The sequence below is a fragment of the Falco biarmicus genome, chromosome 9, assembly GCF_023638135.1.
Source record: "Falco biarmicus isolate bFalBia1 chromosome 9, bFalBia1.pri, whole genome shotgun sequence".
NCBI classification, from domain to species: Eukaryota; Metazoa; Chordata; class Aves; order Falconiformes; family Falconidae; genus Falco; species Falco biarmicus.
Window position 1 is genome coordinate 25,282,153 of NC_079296.1, and position 25,304 is coordinate 25,307,456.

Below are 25,304 nucleotides of genomic sequence, written 5' to 3' on the forward strand. Positions count from 1 at the left end.
TCATGCATTTTCTGAAGGGTTTTTTTGATAAGACTTGAAAAACAGTGTTATAGGAAACTGTCTCATGACAAGATGCATGGAAAACAGTAGCAGGATTTTCCACTGCACTACTTTTAGTTAAGCTCAGGCTAAGGAGGAGTATGACAATACAACATGGAGCTGTTTTAAAGGGAAAAGAAATGGAATGAAATGGAATTCCTTCTAGGAAAATATAGTCAGAATAACGAAAAATAACATACTGCAGTAGGCTTCCAGGCAGACTGCTGAAAGCCACCCTGGGAAATCCGAGATGTGAGAAGAATGAGAGTTCTTGCAGTTAAACTCCGGAGTCTGGGATCTAATGGGTATTTCTGGCTGCCTCATAACATTTCTCTCCTTAGTTAAGTTGCTTACACTATCCATGTTTCAGTGCCTTGCCATTTAAATAAGGATCATACTGCTTGCTTATTTCATCCATATGAGTAAAGTTATGACTGCAAAGGATTTCAGGGTACTTGGGGGAAAAATACTGTACAAAATCAAGGTGTTATTGAAAAAAATTTGAAAAAATTCCAAGCAGTGAAACATAGGGAACATTTTTATGATCAAATCAAAACAATAATCTGGAGTGAGGCAAAGGAATCAGGGACTTAAAGAATGTCTCTGAAAAGTTAAAGTGGAACTGAGAAGAGTACCCTATCTGTGATAGCATATGGTAAAGTCCAGGGCAATTAAAGACCTTGTTCTTTATTTTTACATTTCAGGTAATGCTCAACTGGATTACACCTTACTTGCATTTAGTTTCACAGGCCCGTATCTAGCCAGTTACTCTTCAATCCCAGAATTTGTTCTTTCAGTATGGTAAGAGTGAAAAAAATATCTTTAATACCATTTACATGTTGTTCATACTTTGTGTGTGTACTGTTTTAGCATGAATTAAGTAAACAAATGTGGAAGACAGACTGGTTGCCTTCATCTCTTTTTTTTTTTTTTTATTGATCATTGTCTGCAAACTTTCTGTACCAAATTTGCTGTTTATTTTCTAGTATTAGTAGCCACTAGTCAGAATGACTGTTACTTTGCTACAGCTGCCTTCTACCTTCTTCAAAATTTTGTGTTTTGGAGTACTTCTAAAGTCTTCAGCATCAGCTAATTATCTGTTCACCCTAGGAAGCTGAGAACCATGCTGTTTGTGAAAGAAAGTTGCCTGCTGAAAAGAGGAAAAGCATTCTAAAGCCAGTTTCTACTTTTCTGTTCACCTGGAATGTTCAGTGTTCCTCTTAATGTTGTGTTTGATCTTAGTTCTGTCATACAGTTTTGCTCAGTGATTACGCTACCATGGGTCACTGGGTTAGATCATAATTTTCTGCTCATTGTCATGAAAAGAAATACTAGATAATACAGTGCAGATACAGAAAGTTGGAATATTTAATTTTTTTAATTTTCTGCAAAAATATAATCCTGCTCTTGCTTCCATTGCTTTCATTGACTGTAGGTTCTGAGCACTTCTTCAAAACAAATGGGGAGGGTGTAATAGGAGGAAGGCAAGCAAGGACACGTAAAGAATATTCTGTATACCCCCAATTTAATGATGACCTTTCCTTGTACAATTAGCGAAGAGGCAGAAACTCCTATAACTCCAGAATTTTAGTAATGATAGTAGATACTATTACAGATGCCGCTTCTTTATCTCTTGTGAAGAAAAAGAATGTTTGCTCTGAACTCTGTACACAGTAGTTCAGGAAGGATGTCTGCGTGTGTAGCACAGTAGAAACAAGCAAGACAGCCTCACTGGCCTGATGGGCTTACATGCTTGTAACTTACAGCAGAAACAGCACACCTGGGCTAATGTGTTCCTTGTGTGCACTTAAAACACCACCCTCTTGAAAGATTTCTCTAGTTTATTCTTAAAAATGGAAATATCTAGAAATGTTTAAATGCTTTGAAGTAGCGGCAGTTTCCGAGGCCAAACAATTTAAATCTGTTTGAATCAGCATGAATATGACTATCAGCAGCTAATTGTCATGAAAGAACCATCCTAGATTCCAGTTAGAAAGAATTTAGTTACAAAATGGAACCAATTTACAATACTACACTCAGAATTTCTAATAACTTGAACAGAGGTGTGTGAATTTACTGTGAGATCAGGACCTTCATTTTTGCAATTGGATTATATTGTGCATTCCTTGTAGAAATGAGTGTGTATGGATGCAAGAAATCTCAATCCTTAGCATTCTTAATGTGTCATTATATGATGATTGCACAGTTTCTGTATTTTAAGCAGATAGTTTGAAATCAGAGGTATAAGAGATGTTTTGAAAGTTATGTCAGTCTCAAAATACAGAAAGCTTATGGATAACCAAAAGCTGCCTTTCATCTTTTTCTGTTCAAAGGAGAGGCTTAATGCCAGATTCTTTTTCAGGTACATGTACTGTATAGTTTCAGATCTTAATAAATTATCTGCTCTAAAAGAGCATTGGCACTATCTGTTAGGTATGAGGTGAGAACATGCTGACAGATATTTAGAGAGCGACACGCTGGTATCTTTTAAAGTCAGAATTGCAGCTTATAGCTTACTGTAATTTTAATGAGAGTTACTGTGTATGTGTGAATACTTCTCATTTTTTGCATATGCTATCAATATTAACCGTTGTCTTGCATTCTGATTTGTTTTTGTGAGTGAATTTATTACAGGCCAGAACAACAGGATTATACAAATCCATTTACAGCAGTGTATGCATTTCCTCTCAGCAGTAATGACAAATACTAAAGCTATAAATGTTATTTAGATTAGCAATCAGATATAATGTCCAAGAAATTAAGAAACAGTTTTAACCATTTTCTTCAAATGATGATAATCAGTTCTTGGACAGCACCTAAAAATGCAAATGCAGTCAAGAATTAATCTGGATAATGGAGAAATATGCAAATTAGATGTTGAGAATATAAAATAGGTTACAGTGGACTAAAGAAAAGTCAGTGGAAAGCAGATTCTCAGGCTTTTGTTAGCTATACATAACAGCCCCACACAAATTCTGCCCTGTTTTGTGCTCAAGTTAGTTAATGTAGCCATAGTTTGTATGTCTGCATTCACAACACAGTTACTGTATTACCTAAGTAATTCATCCATAGATAATCACGAGCAGACTGTGTTTTATTTCCTAATTATAATATCTTCCAAGTTCGAGTATGCAAGCCTTAAAATAATTGTTATGGACTGGAAAAGCAAGGCTGAGGTCTGGGGTGCTGAAGAGTTGTCTTGCTCCATTCAAGTAGTCACTGATGGAATGATAAAGAAAAAAACAAGTGTCTTGACTGTTGGTCTTTTCACAAAAGGAGGTGTATGATAACGTTTCTAAAATTCCATATTTCAGAATTATTTTTTTATTCAATCTTTTTGTAACAGTAATAATTTTGTGTGGCTAATTAATCACCTCCTTTTCATTCTCAAGGGGACCTAACTATTTTGCAGCAGAAATTTTTGTGAGTGACAAAGTTTTTGTTTACTATACTTGATATTGAATGTTAGTCACAGTCACATCCAGATCTTTGGCTTGAATGTTTTTAACTTATTTAATGGATTTGATTTTCTTTCACTCTCCCTAATGAAGGAACTGGCAAGAAAGTATCCTCCTGTGCAGTGAGTCTCGGCCAGGGGTAACAGCTACCTCTTTAAGTTTTAACCCTATGAATTGGCAACAACTGTGTGTTGTTGATGAGAGATCTGTTACTATCTGGTGTATTGAAAGGAATAATGATGAGCATCATCTTAAGCAAAAGTAAGTGGAACACCCTTCAGGTTAAGAGAAAAATCTAGAAGTATTTTTGCTAAGACTAGTAACCTATATCTGTTTGCAAAGAATTTAATCCAATTTAGTTCACCTAGCAACTGCAGTCAGTAATTGCTAAATCACAACCAGTGTGAATCTGTCTAGTCAATCAAGTGAACTGAATTTATGATTTCATTTCTTAGCACTCACATGTCCAAAATTATGCATCTCATGAAGGTAATACTAATCAGCTGCTTTGGCAGCCTCTATCAAAAGCTACATGAACAAACTCATGTACCGCCTGGACTACTTTCCTGCAAGTGGCTATGTTGAGCCTTGCTTTTGTAGCTATGAAACCACTAAATTTGGGTCAGGTTGCTTCCTAGTAAGCATAGTTAAACAATATGTTGTTTTAATCACAAATTGTACCAAAAGCGGTATCAGTTTTCTGTGTAATTTCCAGCTTGTGAGGCCGATTTACAGATCCAGAGCAGGTGGCCCTGTCAATGCAGTTCACTGAGCACAGCAAACCTAGAATTTATGCTAAATTTTTTTTTGAGGCTGGTATAAAAGTAGTATGTATTATTCAGGTTGGAGTCCTTGAGGTGTAACACCTATGCTGTTTCAGTGGCAACTACTCCACAATTCCCAAGTGTGTTTAATCTTGTTAACTATGACTATAACCAACATATTGCCACTGATGAGGTTATACTAGTGAAAGTACAGACAAGGCCTTAATTTGTGATCTGAAAACCATACTGAAGGTTTTTTGCTTTTTTTTTTTTCATTATATACATATGAAAATACATATATACTCCTTTTTCCTCACTTTTCATTCCATTCGATTGAGGTTAAACCTCCACTGAGAACTGTTCATTTTACAGAAATTTTTTCAAAGTCATAAATCAACAGTTTGTGGATATAGAATCCTCAAGCCAGTCATATGCTGATTACCAGAGTGCATCATGCAAATACTGCTGCCAATCTTTCATGATCGTTAAACTTTCTCCAAATAAACATTAAGCATAAATCCTTGCAGCATATAAAAGTTAGGAGTGTGACTATTAATCCTGGTTAATAAGGAAACAGTAATGTAGAACAGTTGTTTATACAAGGCAACAAAAAAAGACACTGAGCTAGAACATGGCAATCCATTTCTGCCAGTTAGGAACATTTTATTATTTTTTCTTGTAGTAGAATTACTATTACTTTTCAGTGAAATGGTATGTGGCATGTAGAATGATTGTTTACCACAATACTCCATTACTGTTGCAGAAGTAAAGCCCATTGACTGCGTTGGTGTCTCAAAGTTTTGGAAATGTGCTCCTCAGTTTTATATCAGCATTTGCTGTTAATATTTCTTCTCAGACAGTATCTCTTGATTTTTCACAGCCCTGTGAAACTCCCTGGTGGACAAGGGTCCATGAGTCCTCACAAGGATTGGTTTTTTCCGGTTTCTCATAGTGAAGATCCATACCATGGCCCTGATTTGCCAGTTTCAGCCATTGCTGGACTCGTAGGAGATGAAGCAGAAACATACATGGTAGTTACTGATTGTTTTCCTTTTTACTATTCCAAGTCATTATACTTTTATGCAAATAAATTAAAATTTCAATAAATTACATTAATAATTTTAATGTCTGTTAAACAGATAAAACCCAGTAAATAGATCTGTTTTCTCAACAATATTTTTAAAATCCGTTTTGACAGGCATGCTGCTACTGCACAGTGCAGTACAATGTAGAGATTTCTGACACAGGCACTAGCATAGTAATGTATGTGTGCAGTGGGGGTACTAATCTGTGTCCCAGAAGCAGTATAAAGCATGTATTTAACCATATCCAAGCTATTATGACCTGCTGGAACCTTGAAAACCTATTCCCAGGTTACTTCCCTTTGCGATTTTTTTCTTTTTAACTCTGAAAATGTCTCAGGCTATGGAAACGTTGAAAGCTTTATTCCAGACAGCAACGCCTGCTTCTGAAATACCTTGCCATACCAATGTCAGTGTTGGGACCTGGCCATTTGTCTCACTTGTATTTGATCATTTACTTGTTAGACTCCCTTGAGATGCCTTTTTTGAGAGGCTTCAAAAATGTTTTCATTTTGTTTGGAATTTACTTTCATCTGACTACCAACTAGAAGCATCTGCCAATGTGAAAACATTTAACTTGCAAATCTAGGATTCTTTTCTAAGATTAAGACCATCAATTTAGATTTTGTGACTTAAGATATATATTACACACCAAAACCACCATGCATAAGAGTATACCACAGTTTTCTGCTATAAACTTTATTCTTATAAAGCAGAATAAAAAATAGGGAATGGTGCTTTGCTGACCTTATCCTCTTTTCATGGCTTCATGCATTCAGATTCACAGAGGTTTTTAACTGTGTAACTGCTGATGCCCTTGTTTTCCAGGATAATTGATAACTGCAAACAAACATCCTCTACTGATTCTGATTACACATCAACTGCTTATATTTCAGATCACTTAGAACATGGAAGATGAAGATAATAGATGCTTATTAGGGGCATTGAATTTTTCTTCTGCTTTATTGCCTCTTACATTATGTGCAGATGATGAACTGCAAAAAACATTTTGTTCTTTAGCCTGTGAAGTGAATTAAGAGAGTTATTGGAGGGAAAAAACCAATTGTCATATTAGATCTGTAAGGCTTAATAGAATTTGTCTCTTCTTGAATGGATGCTATTCCAATCAGGAATGGTAAGTTCTTATGCTTGAACTTACAGAACCATGTTGTGAACTTTTCCACACAGAAAAGTTTGTACTTTCAACCATACTAGATACTACTATAGGGTCTTTGCATTCCCAGCTGCTTTCATAAAAACCTAGATTTCTTTTTAGGATCTTCAAGGTGCTAAATATGTTCTCCATATTTATATGTTCTCCATATACATAGAAATATTTCTGGAGTAAGAGTAGATTGTTCTACTAGTCTTTGACAAAGATTTCCTTTTCTTTCAAATCAAATTGTAAATATTTTGATAGTTTTTTGCAGTCCAAATTCCCTAGATGCATGCATTTTGGTTGTGAATATTGACAAGTTAATGAACATCAGGTTATTTAGAAATGAAAGTTTTTTTGCAGAAATACAAACTGGTTTTGAGGTGCTACACTACAGTTTAGCACCAGGAGGCACTGAATCAATTTCTGGTGTATTTTCTTGCTCCAGATTAGCTGAGTAATTTTTTTGAAGGACTTGCATTTATTGTGCCTTGCAGTGCTAATTCTCCCCTCTGTGCATGCCTGCCGCACGTATGCTCCATCTCTAACCTAACAGAAAAACCGAGCCACTACTGGATCTTGTAACCTTGGGGGGGAATTGCATGCATATGCCTTTTCAGGTTAAGCACCCCCTTCCAGCACCCCAACTCGGAACATAAATTTTTGGTAAAGCAATTCCTGCGTGAGTTGATCAGAATATAATTGATGGAGAAGATACTTCTTTAAAATACTGTTTCATCAAGACCCTTGTGATGAAAAGTGTCTAATGTAGCAACTGTGAGATTGAAATGACTGAACTTGCTGAGTTCCTCAGATACCCAGGTATCTTTGGATTACTTTTGCTGTAATGGACTAGAGTGTCCGAAATAGAGGTACTGTAACTACCATTCTTCAGTGGGTTTATAAATTGACAAGCTACTGCAGCAGATGTATCAATGGTTACTATCACTGATGATTTGTATGCCTTTACAAATGTCTGTGAGCAGATTGGCCTAAAATCTGTGCCTCAACATTAGTAAATACCTTGGAGTTACTTTCCTCTCTACTATCATCAATGCTTTTTCAATTAGTAAGAGACAACCTGCTTCTCTTGTGGTGGTTAATGAGGTGCATTTGGTTGAATCCACTGGGAACAGTATCATGGCCTGATGAAGCTCTACCTGTCTCTGCAGAATTCAACAGAAGGATTTTTGTTCTTTATCACTAAATCCAAATCAGTTGAGATCAATGATTTTCATATTGATGCAAGCGTCCAAAGTGGAGAACCATTTATTTACAATTTAAAGGAATCGTCTTCCGCCTGTAGTCTTTAGGCCTTGAAGGCTGTAGCCTACTCCTAAAGAATGTGTGAGAGGCATGTAAGAAAAGCGAGACCATCCCCCAGTACACTTGTTCGCTGCTTTGAAATGTGTTAGGGTTCCATAGTCTGCAGGATACTGGGGCTGGGTATGTACGGAAGTGTAACCACAGCGGGGCAGCAGAGTGAAAGGAATGGAAATATCCTACAGCTCTCAGTACTTTTCTTTCTAGCATTAGATTGATTTAGTTTTGTTTCAATATTTCTTACAGCTGGGACCTGAGCTTTCTGAATATGCTTTACCATGACAAGCCCATTTGAGTCCACTCTGTCCCCAATAACAATTTTATTCCATTGTCTTTTAATGAAAACTTTCATGACAAGGATTGATCCATCATGGATTTTTTTTCCCTAAAGAGATGCTACTCAAAAGGGAGAGAAGTTAAAAAAAAGATGTTATTATCATTATCGTTATGATGATGATTCAGCACTGTACCAATGCACAGTTCAAGAAGTGACCTGGTTTGGGATTTACATAATCTCATCCTAGGATTAACGGATTTATCTAGGTTATGTGTAAAGGCAGTCGTGGCAGCAGGTACAAAGGAACATTGCAGGAGCTGTCTTTACATAGGAAGCTTCTGATTCAAAGCAGTTCTGTTACAACTGTCCCAAAGATTTGTGATATTCAAGTCTCATAGAATCAGTGAAAATGACTATATCAGATTTTTCTCTGAGTGCTATAAAGCCCCATTTGTTAAAAGATTTATTACTGTTTAGTCCTAATTGATTTATAAAGTAAATGTTGGTATGTTTTATTTCTGTAGCAGCTTCCCCCTGAGAAATTAAAAATGCTTTGAAGGCATAAATAGAGAGTAAGTTACTTACCGAGAATCATACAGCAAGTCCTTGGCATATTTTAGTAATGAAATCTGGGTACTTATGAATCTCTGCCCTATGTTTTCATCACAAGTCCATCCATATTTCCTCTTTTTATAGAACCATTACTGAGACAGCAAGTGTTTTATAGAATTATAGTCTTCTGGTTTTTTCCACCCATTGTATTATCTAGTGTTCCTCACCATTTCTGCTCACATGCTTGGTTCTTTGAATCTTCTCTTTTAAACATTCTCCCAAGATTTTCTTGTATTTTGTTCCCCTCTCCCCATCCCCAAATTCTCTTCAATCTAGTTCTACCATGTTATTTATGGGGTCTCTGTTACTGTTGTATCTGAACTGTTTCACTGTCTTTAATAATATTTGGTGGAGAATCTGTTCTTCCTGTTTTATGGATGATGGTTTTATGAGATTTATTATAGCAAAATGAAATTCAAGGCACATGGGAAGTCTGTGGCAGGGATATTTCTAGAATTTACTTGCAGAAGATGCAAAGGTTGACAGAGCTCTTTTACAGAACAATTTGGATTATATGCGAAAATAAATTATTAAAAAAAACGTGTTTTAGTACTGCCAGGTATGCAAGACCACATGTGCAGGTTTTTTCTACAAAGTGAAAGACTGTTCTGAAAAGCATTTGTCAGGGTGAGGTTGTAGTGGGTAACCATTTCAATTTGGGCTTCCAGTACTATTCTGACTTTAAAAAAATCCCAAAAGTCTAGGGGCTAAATGTGTTGAATTTTATCTTAACTTAATCATTAAAAAAATTGGGAGACGACCTGGTTGTGGTGGGCCAATATCTTTGTAAGGGTAGGGAGGATAACAGAGGGATTTCCAAGTTAGAGGACAAAACTGTAACAGATGCAAATGCTGGAGAATAAATCCAGATAAATTAAAATTTAAAAATATCTAATTTTTCAGTGAAAATATAATTAATCATTTAAACAGGTTCTATGGAGTGAAGTGAGTTCTGCACTGCTATCTCTAGACAGACTTTTCTGGAAAATCTTGTTGTTTCTTAAGTTACTAGCCTCAGTGAAGGAATGACTGAATAAAATAAAGCTGATGTTGTACAAGTGGTCAGACTCAATGATGTAATGATATCTTTTTTTTAATCTTAAAATGCATGTAACTGCTTGTACAGTGTACACGTGTTTGTCAAGTGTTGACTGAAGTTATTTTTGTGCTGAAGCCTAGAAATTATATTAAGCCTTCAGTGCATCCTACTGCCCACTGCTGGACCACAACCTCAGAAATTTACATGGGCTGTAAAGAAGGATGTATTTTGGCAATTGATGCTGAGACACGCAGTGTTTCTGTTCTTCAACAAAAACCTCTACCTGGTAAGAAATAGCTGCATTGTGTGTTTTATTCAAGTAGGGAGGAAAGTGGATAGGTGAAAGCTTTTTTTTGCTTTCTTCTGTTCTGCTATTCTGTACCTTACAGAAATTATAAAGCTATATTGTAGAACCATATTTCTTTTATTACTGTGATAAACATTTAAGAATGTCTTTTGAACTTCCGTGTGGGTTTCTTCAGCACCCAATAATGGGCTTTCATTTTTCTTTGGTAAAAAAAGGGAAAAAGCTCTAAATACATCAAAACTGATAAAGTAAGCAATAGTTGCAGAAGCCCAGATCTTGTTAACCAGCCCTACTAGACTGACATTAAGCTATTAATATACCCGCCATACAAAGTCTTTTTACTATTAGTTAAGCACCAATAATTTATTTTATTTTGCATGAAAGATTGACTTGTCCACATTTGGTATGTTAGATAATGTTAGAACAGATCTTTGAAGACTCGTGATGAGTCTTCAAACAAGAAAACTGAATTTAATGTAATGTTGCTTAATAGAATTCCTTGAGGTCAGCTCTTACATAAACAATTTTCTAATGAAAACAAGGCTGTAAAGACTTATCAGGCTTTACTGCAGAAAGTATGAAGCACACAGAGTGAACAGAAGGTGTCTTTGGCTTCAAGGAAGTCTGCTTTTAATTTATTCTAGAATGGGAGGACCTTGGATTGATTGCAACTTGCTGAGGCAATTTATCTGCCCTATATATATTCCCACCTGTCTTTTTTCATGGGGACCTTTGGCAAGCTAGTGACTGACTAAAGTTTTCTAGCAACAGCCACCCATTCCATACCTTTTTTTTCTGGGAATCACAAGGTCTCTCCTCTGCTGCCACCGCACACTAGCCTTCTGTGCCCATTCAGAGAACTCCCAAGATAAAGGACAGTGAGACACAGCCAGCATAAACTGTGCTGGCAATGACAGCCTGTATTCTATCATCCTTCGTAGGGATGGAAGTTGTCAGTCCTGCCATGCACATGAAGTTCACTGGTTCAGTCAGGTCTAAAAGGAGTACTGGAATATGCTTCTCCCTAACACTAGTGCTGGGTAATATCCTGTGGTAGACCAGCATAGCACAGTTGCTGTAATAAGTACTGAATCAATGGTAATAGATGGGCTGGTGATAATCTTGCTTTCTTCTTCTGCTATGTAATACATTATTTTTTAAGCTGCAGCAAGTATTTCTGACTTTCCCAAAGTACTGTATCTCTGTTCATTTTTGATAATTGACACAGAGACGGGAGGTTGCTCTTAAGAAACCCCAACAAACCAGCATTATTTCTCTGCATTTGAAATTACCAGAGTTTTAAGTTTACCAAATCAAGAGTTGGAAATCATCAGTAAATAAAAAGCAGAGGTGTGATCAGAAATGTTTATGCCAGTTCAATAGAACACAACAAGAATATTTGCCATTCAGGCTTTTCCTTGGCCTGTATATTCTTCTTTGAGTCTTGTCCTAAAACTGTAACTGAATTGTGTGTATTCATATTGTACTGAAGCTTCTGCTTAATTTAAAACATATTGCAATCTGTATGTATTTAGCAGAATGCTTAAATGCATGTCCAACTTTAAGCACATACTAAATTCCTGTTATGGTGTTGCAAACAGAATCATAAGCAGCTACAACTTTTCACTTGGGCATGTTCTTTAGACTGACTAAAGTTTCCTTCATAACTACATCGAATGAAAAAAATCATAGTTAAAAATAACAATACCAGAACTTAACACTAGGAGAAAAATAAATCTGCATCTGTACCACTCTCCATGCCAGGTATTGCTGTCTCCCTTTTACAGCTGTAGGCTGAATCACAGAAAGATTGTAGCTGCTGAGTTGCATAAATGACAGAAATTGTGGATATTGAGGAAGAATTCACATTTTTGATTCAGTATACTGGAGCTGGCCTTTTGTTCAGTAGACTGGAATACAATGCGTTTTATTGCAATGTTGACATATAAACAAGGTTGATGTTATAAATTGTTTTCTTTTGTGCAGATTACATGCGTAAAATATCGGACGTGGTGTCATATGTTCGTAGAGAAGTACAGAAAAAGAAAGGTATTTCCATGTTCAAATCAAGCTAATAGATTTTAGGCAGCACCAGTGATGCCTGGGAGTAATAATGTATGAGTAGAGCTGAAAGCCACCGGTTAGAAAAACTCAGCTCACACAGACCTCTGTAAGACACATTGATGGCAATCTTTTATATGCTTACATGACAAATGATTAATAACTTTTGTGCTAATAGACAGCCAAATTAATAGCCTCAGGAGAAACTGTGGCAGTGAAATAATTTCTGATCATTCTAATTTAAATTGGAATAAGTGATGCAGTAATAGGTTCCCTACTGCTCAGTTTTAGTAACTTTTTTTAGAACTGCAATCATTTGTAATTTAGTTGAGTTAGGATTTAGGGATTGTTTTGAACACTTTGTTTTGGGCTCCACAGTACAAAAAAGATATTCACATAACGGGTGAAGTTCAGCACAGGGCCACAAAGATTATTGCAGAGTCTAAGTACATGACATACAAAGATGGGCTAACAGAACTGTGTTCAGCCTGGAGAAAAGGAAATGGGGGATTTTACTATTGCTTCAGCTACCTAATGAAAGGTTACAGAGAACATGGAACCAGACAGAAAAAGGACACAGTTTGCATCAACAGAAATTCTGTGTAGATATTAGGAAAAAAAAAATACTTTCTTGGTGAAGGTAGTCAGACACTGGGACAAGTTGCCCAGAGAAGTTTTGAAATGGCCATTCTTGGGTATGTTCAAACCTGGATATTACTCTGGACAACACGGCCTAACTTTGATATTGATTCTGAGTTTGAAGTTGGCTCTGTGTTGAGCTGGAGGTTGGATCAGAGGACTTCTAAGGTCCCTTCCCACCTAAATGGTTCAGATTCTATTACTGACAAACTTTAATGGGGCTATTTAGCAGCCTTTACAAAATCAAGTAACTTCTCATATTACTTTCTAGTTCATCAGACAACAGTAGTACTATCATTTCAAATTATATATACCAACATTTTCCTTCATTATCACAGCAGAAAGTCCAAAGATATACTCACAAATCATCCCAGATTTAAAATTGAGACACATTGTTGCAATAAATTAAATTTTATATTTTTGTCTTGGTTTTGTTCTCTCAGGTGGCAAACCAAAGGACCTGCAAAAACCAGTTTTGTTTGCCATGACATTTTGTAATGAGGGACTGTACGCAGCTGGAAGTGTAAGGCATCCTTTATGCTTTTAACTTACTCTTATTGCGTGAAATGGAGTATTCAAATGGGGTATATTTGCAGAATTCACTGCAAAGACAGGAGTTAGAAAAAAAGAGAAGGGCCACAGAAGTATAAAGGTTCTTTCTGGTGTTGTATATATTTTGTTTGTTAACACTTGAGATGAGAAATGGGAAGGGAGCAGGGTGGAAAGAGATTCCATTTTTGTAGTCAAAGAAGCAACAAAAGAGAACAATTCTATTTTTCACAAAATACAAGGAATGTTCTAGAGGAACAGGAAAGAAGGATGGAAAAAAATAGGAAAGGAGAGAAAATGGCCAAGAGAACTGCCAAATTGTTTTGTGCAAAATGTAGCTCAGTGTTTAACCCAAACTGACAATGCCATTGTACATTACTGCTTAAGAGTGGGACAAATTCTTATACTGTCTCAAAAAAAAAATAAATTCTTAAGTATTAACTGATGAGAGAGTCTGTTATCAAATATGAACTGTTACTAAGACTTGTATGAAAGAACACTTTCATTTTTCAATAAATTTCTTATCCAGGGTGAGTCCTCTGGATTTAAACGTACTGGAGGCAAATGAGACCATTAGAGATGGGATACAGTTAAACACTGTTACTTTAGAGTTTTTCAGAAGTTCTTGCAGTTCATTTTGCCAGAGTGTGCTAGGATAAATGACTTAGACCTTATGTGGATTTGTACTTTTATCCACAGGAGGGCATTTTATTCTTCTATCACATCAGAGGTCTGCAGTATGAAATGAAAATCTGTGCTGATATCTTACAACCCATATCCAGCCTCATAATCTCTCCTGATTACACTGTACTTCTGCTTGTCACTGACCAGGTATAGCATTTGAGATAATAATATTACATGATTGGATGTTCCTGTGATTCTATATGTGTATGCTGATACTATTAGCATGGAATGTCTGTAATGTAATCATACAACTCAACAAATTATATCAGAGGTGAATTTAGTCCCACTTGTGTGTTTAATGAAAGATTGGAAAGACTTTTCATGAAGCACAGAACAATTATCTCCTACAGATGGTGGATTATAAAGTACCTAATGCTGAGATTTCCCAACAGAAATACTTGTGTGTGTACAATGGAGTACATGTTCAGGGTCTCCAATGTGTCCAGGTCACGTGGGACCTACCGAGCATGAGCTTTAGGCTTGATGTGTGCCTGCACAGTGAGAAAATTGTAGCTTGGGTACATCAGACCTGCTGTGGCTATGCAGTATTCTGCATATGCATACAGAACAGGTGTTCTGTATATGCACCTGAATTTTTATGGCAGCCCTGTTCAAGATCCTTCTTTGACCAGCCTGATGTCCATAAATCTTGCATAAGGGTCCCAAATCCTGAAATTCCACCTGTTTTTCCAGTCCTTTAGTCATTTAATTGTCATTTTTAAGGCTCTTAAAATGTTTTTTGGGGTATATGTGTTTGGATGTGAGTCGGGAGGTTCTGTGTTCAGGACAGAAGTGCAATGGTAACTTTGGTCACACTCTCTGATTTCATTATCCTTTTGTAAAATGAGTAGAGAAGTTCTAAAATCTTTGTCAATATTAGTTAGGAATTGTTTCTAAGACACTTTGAGACCTTTAGATAAAAACTTCTCTTAAAGCTTGATTTATGATTTCTATTTTATGTTGGTCTAGAATATTTATTGATTCCTGGAGTAAAATGAAATAGGGTGGTTTAAAATTATTTTATTAAAGCAATTTTGAGAAACAAAACTTCTTTAAAATGTGAGTAGCTGGATCACTCTAAAATGAACTAACCTGATCTTCAACTAGTGTAAATTAATATGATCCACTAAATTCAGCTGAATTCTACTGGGCATTTTTTACCTCAGTTTAGAGTCAATTACAAAACTTTAAAGAGTGGAGCTCAGAAAGATGGGTATTTTTTGTTGAAGTCTTCAAAAGCTTTTAATGAAAAGTTTCATAGCCCAGTGATGGATTATTTGTCTTTGTCAGGGCACAGTCTATGCTTACAAACCTGCCCACAGTGGAGAAGCTGTCAAACTCTTAGATGCATGCAGCAGTTTTTTTCTGGCAGCTGATTTTCTTACTCCAGGGAACAAATACTGTGTGGTAAGAAATGGTATTCTTTATTATATGTAATAGTGGCTCTTTTCAGGTAACCAATATCTTGCTAAGGCACAAAATCAAAAGCCTTGTAGAGATTGGGACTATCCTGCTATTTGTTAGAGTTGTGTAACTTCTCATTAAGGAAGTAAATAGCATTAATCCAGATATGTCCTATAAACTGGTCAGAACTTTTTCTAGAATGCAGGGTGAGTAATTCACAGATTGCTAAAATGTCATATTGTTTCTGCTGTTGATTTGTGTGACTCACTATTGTTCAGGAATGTAGCTGAGCAAAAGGTGGATTAAAATCAGAGAACAGGTGTTGGAACAAGAAATTCATACTGATCTTTCCAGCCTTCAGCACAAATTGGAACAGCCTGAGAGATACCTCTATCCTGGGTCCAGGGACAAAGAAGGCCTTACTTATGGATCTGTCCATTCTGAGGAATTCCTTGCTTTCCTCCTATGTCTTTGACTCCTGCAAGACATATATTTTAGCCAGCAGTTCATCTCCAGAACATGAATTCTTCAAGTAGCCTGCCTAGGAACCCTGGGATCTTAATCAATTAGGTCTGCTGAATCAGTTTGTCATTAGCATGGCAATGATAAATTTTACCTGACTCTGAATGAGTAATGTGAGGGTTGATGGATCTGTAGCCATACTTTATTGTGGAATTACAAAATAGCCTGGATATAAGAACTCAAGCACCATTATGATACGCATAATTTTTCATGTGAGAAAACAAGATTTCTTAAGCCTTTCCTATGAAAAGAAAATTATAAGCAGTTTTTCTATTGCTGGCTGAATGATGGGAGTGTTAATACTGATCAAGCTTACATGTTTTGCCCTAGATTCTGCTTAAAGACCATTCCTTTAGTTGCAGCAATTCACAAAAATTATTAAACATTTTCCTTAGGCGGGCATACCTTGCAGCAACTGGACTTAAAGGAAAAGCAAGATAATTCCAAGCAAAACTAGTAAACTTTGATCTGCTATGCACAAACATTATTTGAATTTATATTCTGTAGGAGATCACTAGCCACTTCCAGACTATGTGGTTATTCCACCCTCTTTTGACTATGTTTTTCTCTGTTCAACAGTCTGTAACAATTTCAGGTGAAGTACAAGTTTGGTTTCTGGAAGATGGAACTTGCCTCAGCAAGCTAAACCTTGATATTGAGGTACATGTAACCAGGAGCTTGTATAGTGACTGATACTTAAAATTTTCCTTAATATTTTTCTATTCATAGCATAATATTCCACAGATTTGGATCAAAGCTCAGTAGTGTCTTTGAACAACCCATGAAAGATGAAAAAAGATTATAATTCAGAATGTTTCCTTGAACTAATAATTTATTTAACTTGGTCATAAAGCAGAGGAAACATTTCAACCTAATGTCCTAGTGATGTGTCTTTAAGCACATATTTGAAAATAATGATCTAAATTTTTATGATATTACTCTATTTTTTATATTTAATGAGTGTCAGACTAACAGAAAAATTTCAAACGTATAAAAGAAATAAATGCCTTGACGGATCAGAAAAACAGGTTTTAAGAATTGAGTTGATAAAAGTATTTCAAACTGCTAATGCTTTGTCCTGATTTAAGTGCATTCAAACCCTGAAATCTGACATAGTAAGAAAAAAAATAATCCCTTTCTATAACAGCTATACATGTAACAGTGCACTCACTGTTTTATTTAGGTGGACCTTCTTTCACATAAAATCTGGATAGTGGTTATAATTCTTTTTTCTAAGGTTTGCAGAATTAGCTTTTGATATGTAGATACAGAGCATAGGTATAATTCCTAAGATGCCTCTAAAATCCTTTGTTAAAAAAAAGAAAGCTTTTAATATAAACCACTTAGGCTTTCTTCTCCAAATTTTAGGGACTTTTAAATAGTAAAAGAAATTGCATACTAACATATAGCATAATACATAAAAAGGTATGGAACTATTAAGTATCTTTTACTTCTCAACCAGGCAACAGCTATGGCTTGCTGTCCCTCCTCCAACAGTGTTGCTGTAGGGACCAAAAGAGGTCAAATCTATTTCCTTGATGTTACCAAAGTTGAAGCTCCACGGGTTGTTCACAGAATTTTTCTTTCCAGTTTTCCAGTGCTGTCTTTGCAGTAAGTATAAAGTAACAAGGGCAGAAATATTGTCAATTTGTTGCTTGAGTAAAGCTGTTAGTTTAACAAAAGCTTTGACAATTTTATTCTAAAAATAACAAAATAAAATATTTTAACAGCTTCGCTATTTTCCAACATATTTTGAATTGCTTGCAACAGGAGTAGTAGCAGGATTTATATGAAAGAGATGTAGTAAACCTGTATTTTAAGAAGGCTTAACCAAGCACTGAAGATAGTGATGTATAAGATCCTTTCTGACAGATCACTGTATGCAGTAATTATGCACAAATCCATCTATCTGGATTAGAAGGTTATTTCTCACTGAATGTAGACTTAAGGTTTGTAAAGTTAAGTTTAAGCTTTTTGGTCATCCATTCTTGTATGGTGGATTTTTATTACCATTGTTAATTATTCATTTGCTTACCGTTCCAGAATTTACCAGTCCTCTTGTAATTAGCTCTAGTGATCTAAAAGGCTTTTTTTGTTTGTTTGGTGGTGGGTTTTTTTTTTTTCAATTACTGAAAAATCTGAGAGTGTTTTACTTCTATTTTTCAATAAATAGAATGGATTTTGAACTGTTAAACTTTAATATAAATCTGCCTGTTATTTGGAGACTCAGATGTGATCTCGTTTCACAGTTACCTAAGGTAAACCATTAAAAAGATATAGAAAGAAACTTATTAAAAGTCAAATCAATGCAAACAAAGACATGTCTATTCAAAATAATAGCAAAATCTGTACGGTAGTTTTATTTTTTTAAAAGTGAACATCAAAGAAAGATTTAATAGAGTTGTTAACATAGACTGCTATGGAGTATCATTAGCTTTAGATTGACCACCCACTCAATTAGAAATTGCACTCATAGCACTGGACTTTATATCAGGCCCGAACCCTATAAACCTAGAAGCTGAAATTTCAGTTGTGTTTATGCTCTCTGAAGTTGGAAGAGTTATGGGAGTGGAATTATTTGACCCTTTTTATTGACTGTATTGAACTGTTTTCTGCTTGGATTTATATTTTACCTAGTTATGATCAGCGTGGTCAGTTCCTCATTACCAGCGCTACAGAAGGACATATCTTTATTCTAGATGCCCGGCCTTCAAAATTATTTCAAGTTCTTGGATATGTAGGTAATATATTAACAACATTAATGACATCATGTTTTCACTATTTGCGGTATTTTAAGTATCCTTGCTGATTATGCTAAGCCACTCTCCTTCATTCTACTTTTTTTTTTCTCACATATTGTTCCCACCTATTTCTCAACCATATTTTGTCCTGGCCAATATTTTTTTTGCCTCTGTAATTTTAGTTATCAAATGCTCCAATATTACTTTTCTTCCACCACATGTATAAATCACAGGGAAGAGAATGCATTAGCTGACCAACTGATCACAACTCCAGCAGAAAAGTTGTTGCCGTATGAGAATTTAGACTAAAAGCTTTAATTTAGAATTTAGACTAAAAAACTTTAGATAATGATAGCTGGGTGCAATCTCCTCTTACAAATGTCCGTCCCAGACATCTTTCAAATGGGGACTGCTGAAATTGTAAGCTTTCCTGGTTGATACTGAAAAACGAAATATGATGGAATTTTAACACACAAAAAAATTATTCTGAAATTTGTAAATTTGTTTATTTAGTCTCTCCATTCCAGTACTGTTATACTTACAGATCACACCTGTGCATGTTGATCTTTATCATAATTTTAAATATAAAGGACACTATCATTTTAATTTGTTTGACAAATATAGAATTACAGCTCCTTAGATAATTTTCAGAATTTGCCTGATCATGTTCTCATTGTCTGGCTGGCTTCTTAGAGGAGAGCTTTTCTCTGCTTTATCTGGTGGTTATCAACAGACAGCCTCAAAATTGCTACAATTCAAGCTGGATGTAAACTCAGATTTGAATGTTTAATGTAATAACACTCTGGTACTTATTCTCAGCACCCAATGCCTCAAGCTAAAGTTGTGTGCACGCAGCACTTTCTGAAACCAGGTTTTGGCTTCTCTGACATTTTAATGCAAGTTGTAAACTGCGGTTGAGCTGAGATGGATTCTGAACAGGGATCTCATTTTGTTTCATATGATACCCTAGTAAAAACATGCTACCATGCTTCAGTAACAATTTGCATCTACCTGCATCAGTTTTGGCAGATGAAGTACTGGATCTTTCTGTGGTTTCTGACTTGAAGAATGACTTAGTTGAAGTGGTGGCTCTTCTTAATGCAGCAGATGCCCAGCGAGCAAGACTGGAATCTTTTTATCTATCTCCAGCACTCAGAACAGGTAAGAATTGAAATATATACTATGTGATCTTTTTCTAAGGCAAGAACACATTATTGCCATCCATTGTCACAAAATACTAACAATCTTAATCTCTTTCTTCTTCTTATCTGTACATTCTCTGGGGACATCATTTCTCATACAGCAGTCTGTAGACTTATGGTCAGCTGAATCATTTCAGCAGACAGACTGTGATATTTTGAGTGAAAGCCAAGGAAGGAAGAAGTAATTCACTCTCAGAATCACAAAGCCACCACTTAACTGCTACTACTACTGGTTGTTGTTTTTATTATTACTACCAAGTGGCCAATGCCCAAAGCCAGCTGCAAAAAGGCCTTCGGCTTGGCATCACCCATATGCTGACTAACATATCAGGTTTTCAAAGCAGAATCAATCTCACCAGCTTCTTCAGCGGATTATTATAGGTATATAATAGCTCATTAGGAAAAGGTTAAAAGTTGATACATCTCAAAAAATAATGATTCCCTGTCTTTGTTATAGCTTTTCTATATAAAAGCACCAAGGGAAAAATCCACTGGATTTAAAAAATATTAACTTGTGTCCCAATAAAGAATGTTACAGTGAAACAGTCTATGAAAAAAATGGCACTATGAGGAAAAGGGGAGAATTAAGGGCACTTAAGGATGGCGTACCTCAGTTCACCTTCTGGAAATCTGATCCTCTGTTTCTGCAGTGTACAATGTATGTATTGGGACATCACAGTTAGAATTTCTATTCATAATCTGGAAGTGAAATGAAGAGAACCTGTTTTTCACTAAATTGGGTAACCCACACTAAATTCTAAGATACTGTTCATGATTTTTTTTTATATATGCCGTCCTCAGCTGTGAAACAGCTCAGTGTCATTCAGGACACAGCTATAATATTGCAACATTTTAGAAGTACTGTAAGCAAGAAAAAATGGACCTGTGTGTCATGAGTGATCATAGAACTTTTAATTGTGTCTGATGTTCTAGGAATATCTAAAACTGATATCCTAGGAACGCACTGATTTGGGGCACTTCCTGGAATCAGCTGGGGAACTAGTTCAGTTGTCATGAAAGGGCTTAAATACATTAACTTAACTAAGGCACAGTGCAGAGTAATGTTGCACTTGCTGTCCTCACTATGCAGCCAGCACAGGACAGGCTTGGTTGACAGTGGCACCATGCACTTCCAGTGTGTCGTCCACGTAAGAATTGCCAAATCAATATAGTTTGAGGTTTCAGTGATGTCTTCTATCACATTGGAGCAAAAGACAGCCTGTGTTCGTTTATTAGCATAATTCTATTTTTATACCATTTTACTCACATTATATGCAATTTAATTACTAACAAAGTATTTTGTGGAGAAGACTTCTGTAAAACTGTTAGTAGGCCTAGTGTCAGATTTTCTAGTTATTTACATTTAATTTTTAAAATACCTCACTATTTGAAAACTTTTAGTTTTCAATGAAGTTAGTATTTTCTTTATACACTAAGATTGGGCTTCTTTTTGTGCCTGCTTTTAGACATAAAAATGGGGCTTGATTTTCAAAGTTGCTGAAGATCTACAGTTATTGCATCAGTCTGAATTTCAGGTGTCTCTTTAAAACTCAAATTAAAGAACCAAAAGAAATCAAATGTGCTTTTGAAGATGTAAACTTAAGTGTTTTAACCATTTACCACCCAGGCTGTGTGTACTTCATGGCAGAGATGCCTCAACAAGTTCTAGATGAAATTGATGACATGAACCTCCACATAAACTAATTGGCACTGCGTATGTAATACCCAAGAAGCAGAGTATTTCAGTGTATACAAATTGTCACATCACTATGGTTAAACTGTTTCTAGTACATCTTCAGAGCTAGTAGAGCTATCTCTCAGCTTCACTGCAGTGTGCTACATCAGCAGAACCCACAGAGTTAGTGTTAAAGCTAGGTATCTTAATTCTCAGTCTCCTTGAAAATTCACATCATGCTCACTCCTTGCTAAGATTGGTTTTCATAAATAGTTGATAGATGAAGCACCTGCATTAGTGGTAGTGATGTCTCTTCTCCCCTGTTTCTTTTTTCAATCTTTTAGATAATGATAAATATGTTAATGAACAAGGAATGCTTAATCCTAGTGCTATTAAAAAGGAGCAATATGATCTGGATTACCCTTTGAGCTCAGCAGTCAGATTGAAGGATAACATTGTGTATGGCTACTGTACCTGTGCACCTTTCATATGTAAATACCGTCTCTCTGAAGAGGTAATTCTCTGAAGTTGCTTTATTTTGGGTGGTGGTTAAATACCAGTGAACAAAGGGTGTAGATGAAGTGACTATAGCAGGATATTATCTTAAAGAAATCCTCTCTACACTAAAAATACCTACTCCATCCATAAACATAAATTTTCAGTATCCTACCACCTGTTCAGAAATCTGGCAAAAGCAGTCTCCTTGTTCTGTTACACAGAAAGCCAAATACTGATTCCTAACACTAATACAGTTTGCAGACACTTCACATGTAGCTTCTGTATTGGAGATGTGCTTTTGTGCAGTCTGCTGTGTAACCTGAGCAGGCAGCGGTTGAAGGATCTGAGCCCATGTGAGCCCATGACTAAGACCCAACTGCAAACCCAGCCCAGCCCTGCCTCGTAAGGAAGTAATGGGGGCTTCAGGAAACCACTGTCATTGCCCACTGATGAACTGCAGCTCTCTGCAGCTCATAGGTCTCCCTCAGTTTAACAGTCAGGTCAAGCAAGAAGGTGAATTCCAAAGGTGAGCATTTCTCCTTGACATGATCTGTACATTCTGAGCCAAGAAACTCCGGGCCCAAATGTACTGAATACAGACCCTGTTGAAGAGAGAAGCAAATCAGCAGCATAGCAATGGTACTGCTTCCTGAGCTCAGTAATCCATCATTTTAAATTATAATGCATGTGGTAATCCACAAAGCTCTCAGTCCTCTCAAAATGGCATAGTTATTTCCATCATTTGAACTGCTGCTAATGTTTTTTTTGTTTGGCAGAATATGCTGGAAAATCCATCAGTATTTTTATCAGAAAGGAGGACTCCTAGCAATCAGTTTGGTTCAGGTTTCCTCCGTTTATCACCCAACAGCCAGTGGCTGGCAGCAGCAGCAAAGGATGGTGTTTTGTTCATCTATCATACTTTTACTATGGTAGGTAGGCATCCAGGCTCAGGCTTTATTTGGTTTACATGAGAAAGAGGTGGGAAAACGACTTTCCTCTACTGTAAGCTTTTGTTCACTTGAATATAAGGTGTTCCAGAAAAATTTATCTTGAACATTAACTGACATAGCATTATAAAGTACAATTGTTTTTATAATTACTTTGTATATGATCATACAATCTACTTACTTTCTTCTCCTGTATATCTTAGCATAATTTTACTACTCTTCTTTTATCTCCTGCAAAATCAATATACTACAAACTTGCCCCATCTGTAGTCAGAAATTCTAAACTCATACATCCTAGCCTTTTATGTATTTTGTATTGACATTTTTGTTTGAATTTTATGTAAAAATAAAGAAGCATGATTTACAGATATATTCCATTAGAAAATGTATTTGCTGATACTGTTTCTATGACTTTTCTAGGATGTACTTGCTCAAAAGCATTGTCACTCATATCAAGGAGGGGGAATCAGATCTGTGGTATTTTCACTGGATGGCAAGTTCATCCTCGTTAATGGTGAAAATGATGGTGCCCTCGTGTGTCTAAAATGGAAGTATGTACAAAGTGGCAAACAAATATTGGTGATGTAAATTCTTGTATCCTGACAGACTAATTTTTGCATCTCCTTGTGATACTAGACTTCCTTTTTATTAGTCTCAGGGTAAGGAGAAAAATTGGATAGAAATAAAATCATTCCTCTCCTCATTATAGGCGGTTCCCCTAGCTCATGAAAAGTCATGTACTTTGAGTATGGTTGCAGTACAAGATACAGGAGTATCTTCTGGTAATTATTACACATAGTGACCTTCTCACCACTCTCAAACCATCTGGAAGGGTCTTTCTGGGGGACGTAAGGGATGTAATCTCACGAGATACCATTTTATCTCAGCAATTAGGAGACATCATAGCCTTAATGGGAATTCAACTGTGGCTATAGAGAGCTCTTAGCAGACATTAGGAATAAGAAATACTTCCAACTACAGCTTTTCTGTCATAAAACAAGTGTTCAGGTAGATGCATAGATTAAAGATGACTCCATCAGAGCAATATTTCTGGTAATCCATCTTTCAGAATTTCTGATGCTGTGGAAACTTCACTAATTCATGCAATTCTAGAACTCAAACAATATTGACTCATGTAAAAATATTGAATAGGCATCTGTTTCCTTTCTGTTTACTAGGAAGATAAAGAAAATTGAAGTTAAGGAAGCTGCTTTTCATTGGCAATCTCTTCTTGCTGTACTGAATGAACCTACTTCGAATGAAAATGTTGTTTTAAAATCTATGGCAGAATGGCAGTTTGACCCAGAATTTACATCAGAATCACTTCCAGAAAAGAAATTTAAGGTGTTTTCTTTGTTTTTATGGGGTAAAAAAGTTTGATCATTATCCTAAAATTACACATGATAAAAACTGTCCTCAAAACAAACTCTGATCCTTTTGTAAAAATAGAGTACCCCTGAGGATAGGCCAAATGTGATTTTTTTATTAATTTGTGGAATAGTGTTATTAAGGAAATGGAGTAGTTACGGAAAGATGACATACACCGCTTCAATTTCACTTGATTACTTCAGCCACAGAAAACTCTGTGACAGTTTCTCCTCATGTGAAGCTGTGTCATTCTCAGTGTGATCTTACTGCTATACATTGTGTGTTATGAGTTGTATATTTTTCTGTTGAAATCAAGCAAAGCTGTGATTACAGAGGTTAGTACAGTCATCCCATTTGAGTCAAAAGGCTTTGCATAGTAGCAAGGGCTTGCAGGATTAAATCTGGGGACTGCTTAGGGAATAAAAATGTTGTAACACACTCTGGAATTTGGTGGTGATGGTGTTGCTTCTAATGTGAGCCCATTTTTTCTTTCATTTATGCCTCTCTAATTTTCTCTAAGTACCTGAGATGGATATTTATATCCTTAATTTCAGGAGGCACCACTGAAATCTTCCAGTCTAGAGATGACAGAAGATGGAAACGTCACCAGTTTGTATTCAACCGGTACCAATGACATGACATGGATAGGTCAGAAAATAAAGAAGGTACTTTCATAGAACAAGTATGAATCAAAGGCTGGGTTTTCAAGAGTTGCTAGTGATTTGGGGTGCCAACTCATATGCTGTAAAGGAATCTAGTTTCTAAAGCTTTTCTGACATTTGGACCTCTCTTTAAGGCATTATGATCTAGACTTTTAGAAATTCTATGTCAAGGTTCTAAACACATCAAAGAAGGTACCTAGCACAATAGGAGCTCTAAAGACCAAAACACCACTTCTACACAGGGAGTAAACTAAAAAAAAACATTGCCAGAGAAATTGGCTTCCTTTAGAAACTT

At 36.1% G+C, this 25,304-nt stretch overlaps 1 protein-coding gene across 2 annotated transcripts in view; it reads left to right on the forward strand.

Moving 5' to 3' along the window:
• CFAP43 (cilia and flagella associated protein 43) overlaps positions 1-25,304 on the forward strand; it is a 50,049-nt gene that overhangs the window by 3,507 nt on the left and 21,238 nt on the right. For both annotated transcript variants that reach the window (XM_056352387.1, XM_056352388.1), the window contains exons 3-19: positions 744-840; positions 3,591-3,758; positions 5,142-5,292; positions 9,886-10,036; positions 12,044-12,106; positions 13,201-13,280; positions 14,006-14,137; positions 15,281-15,397; positions 16,496-16,576; positions 17,379-17,527; positions 18,554-18,657; positions 19,678-19,818; positions 21,879-22,048; positions 22,809-22,961; positions 23,400-23,530; positions 24,158-24,323; positions 24,902-25,012. In XM_056352387.1, coding sequence (XP_056208362.1) covers positions 744-840; positions 3,591-3,758; positions 5,142-5,292; positions 9,886-10,036; positions 12,044-12,106; positions 13,201-13,280; positions 14,006-14,137; positions 15,281-15,397; positions 16,496-16,576; positions 17,379-17,527; positions 18,554-18,657; positions 19,678-19,818; positions 21,879-22,048; positions 22,809-22,961; positions 23,400-23,530; positions 24,158-24,323; positions 24,902-25,012 — 2,165 coding nt within the window. The remainder of the gene's footprint in view (positions 1-743; positions 841-3,590; positions 3,759-5,141; positions 5,293-9,885; positions 10,037-12,043; positions 12,107-13,200; positions 13,281-14,005; positions 14,138-15,280; positions 15,398-16,495; positions 16,577-17,378; positions 17,528-18,553; positions 18,658-19,677; positions 19,819-21,878; positions 22,049-22,808; positions 22,962-23,399; positions 23,531-24,157; positions 24,324-24,901; positions 25,013-25,304) is intronic.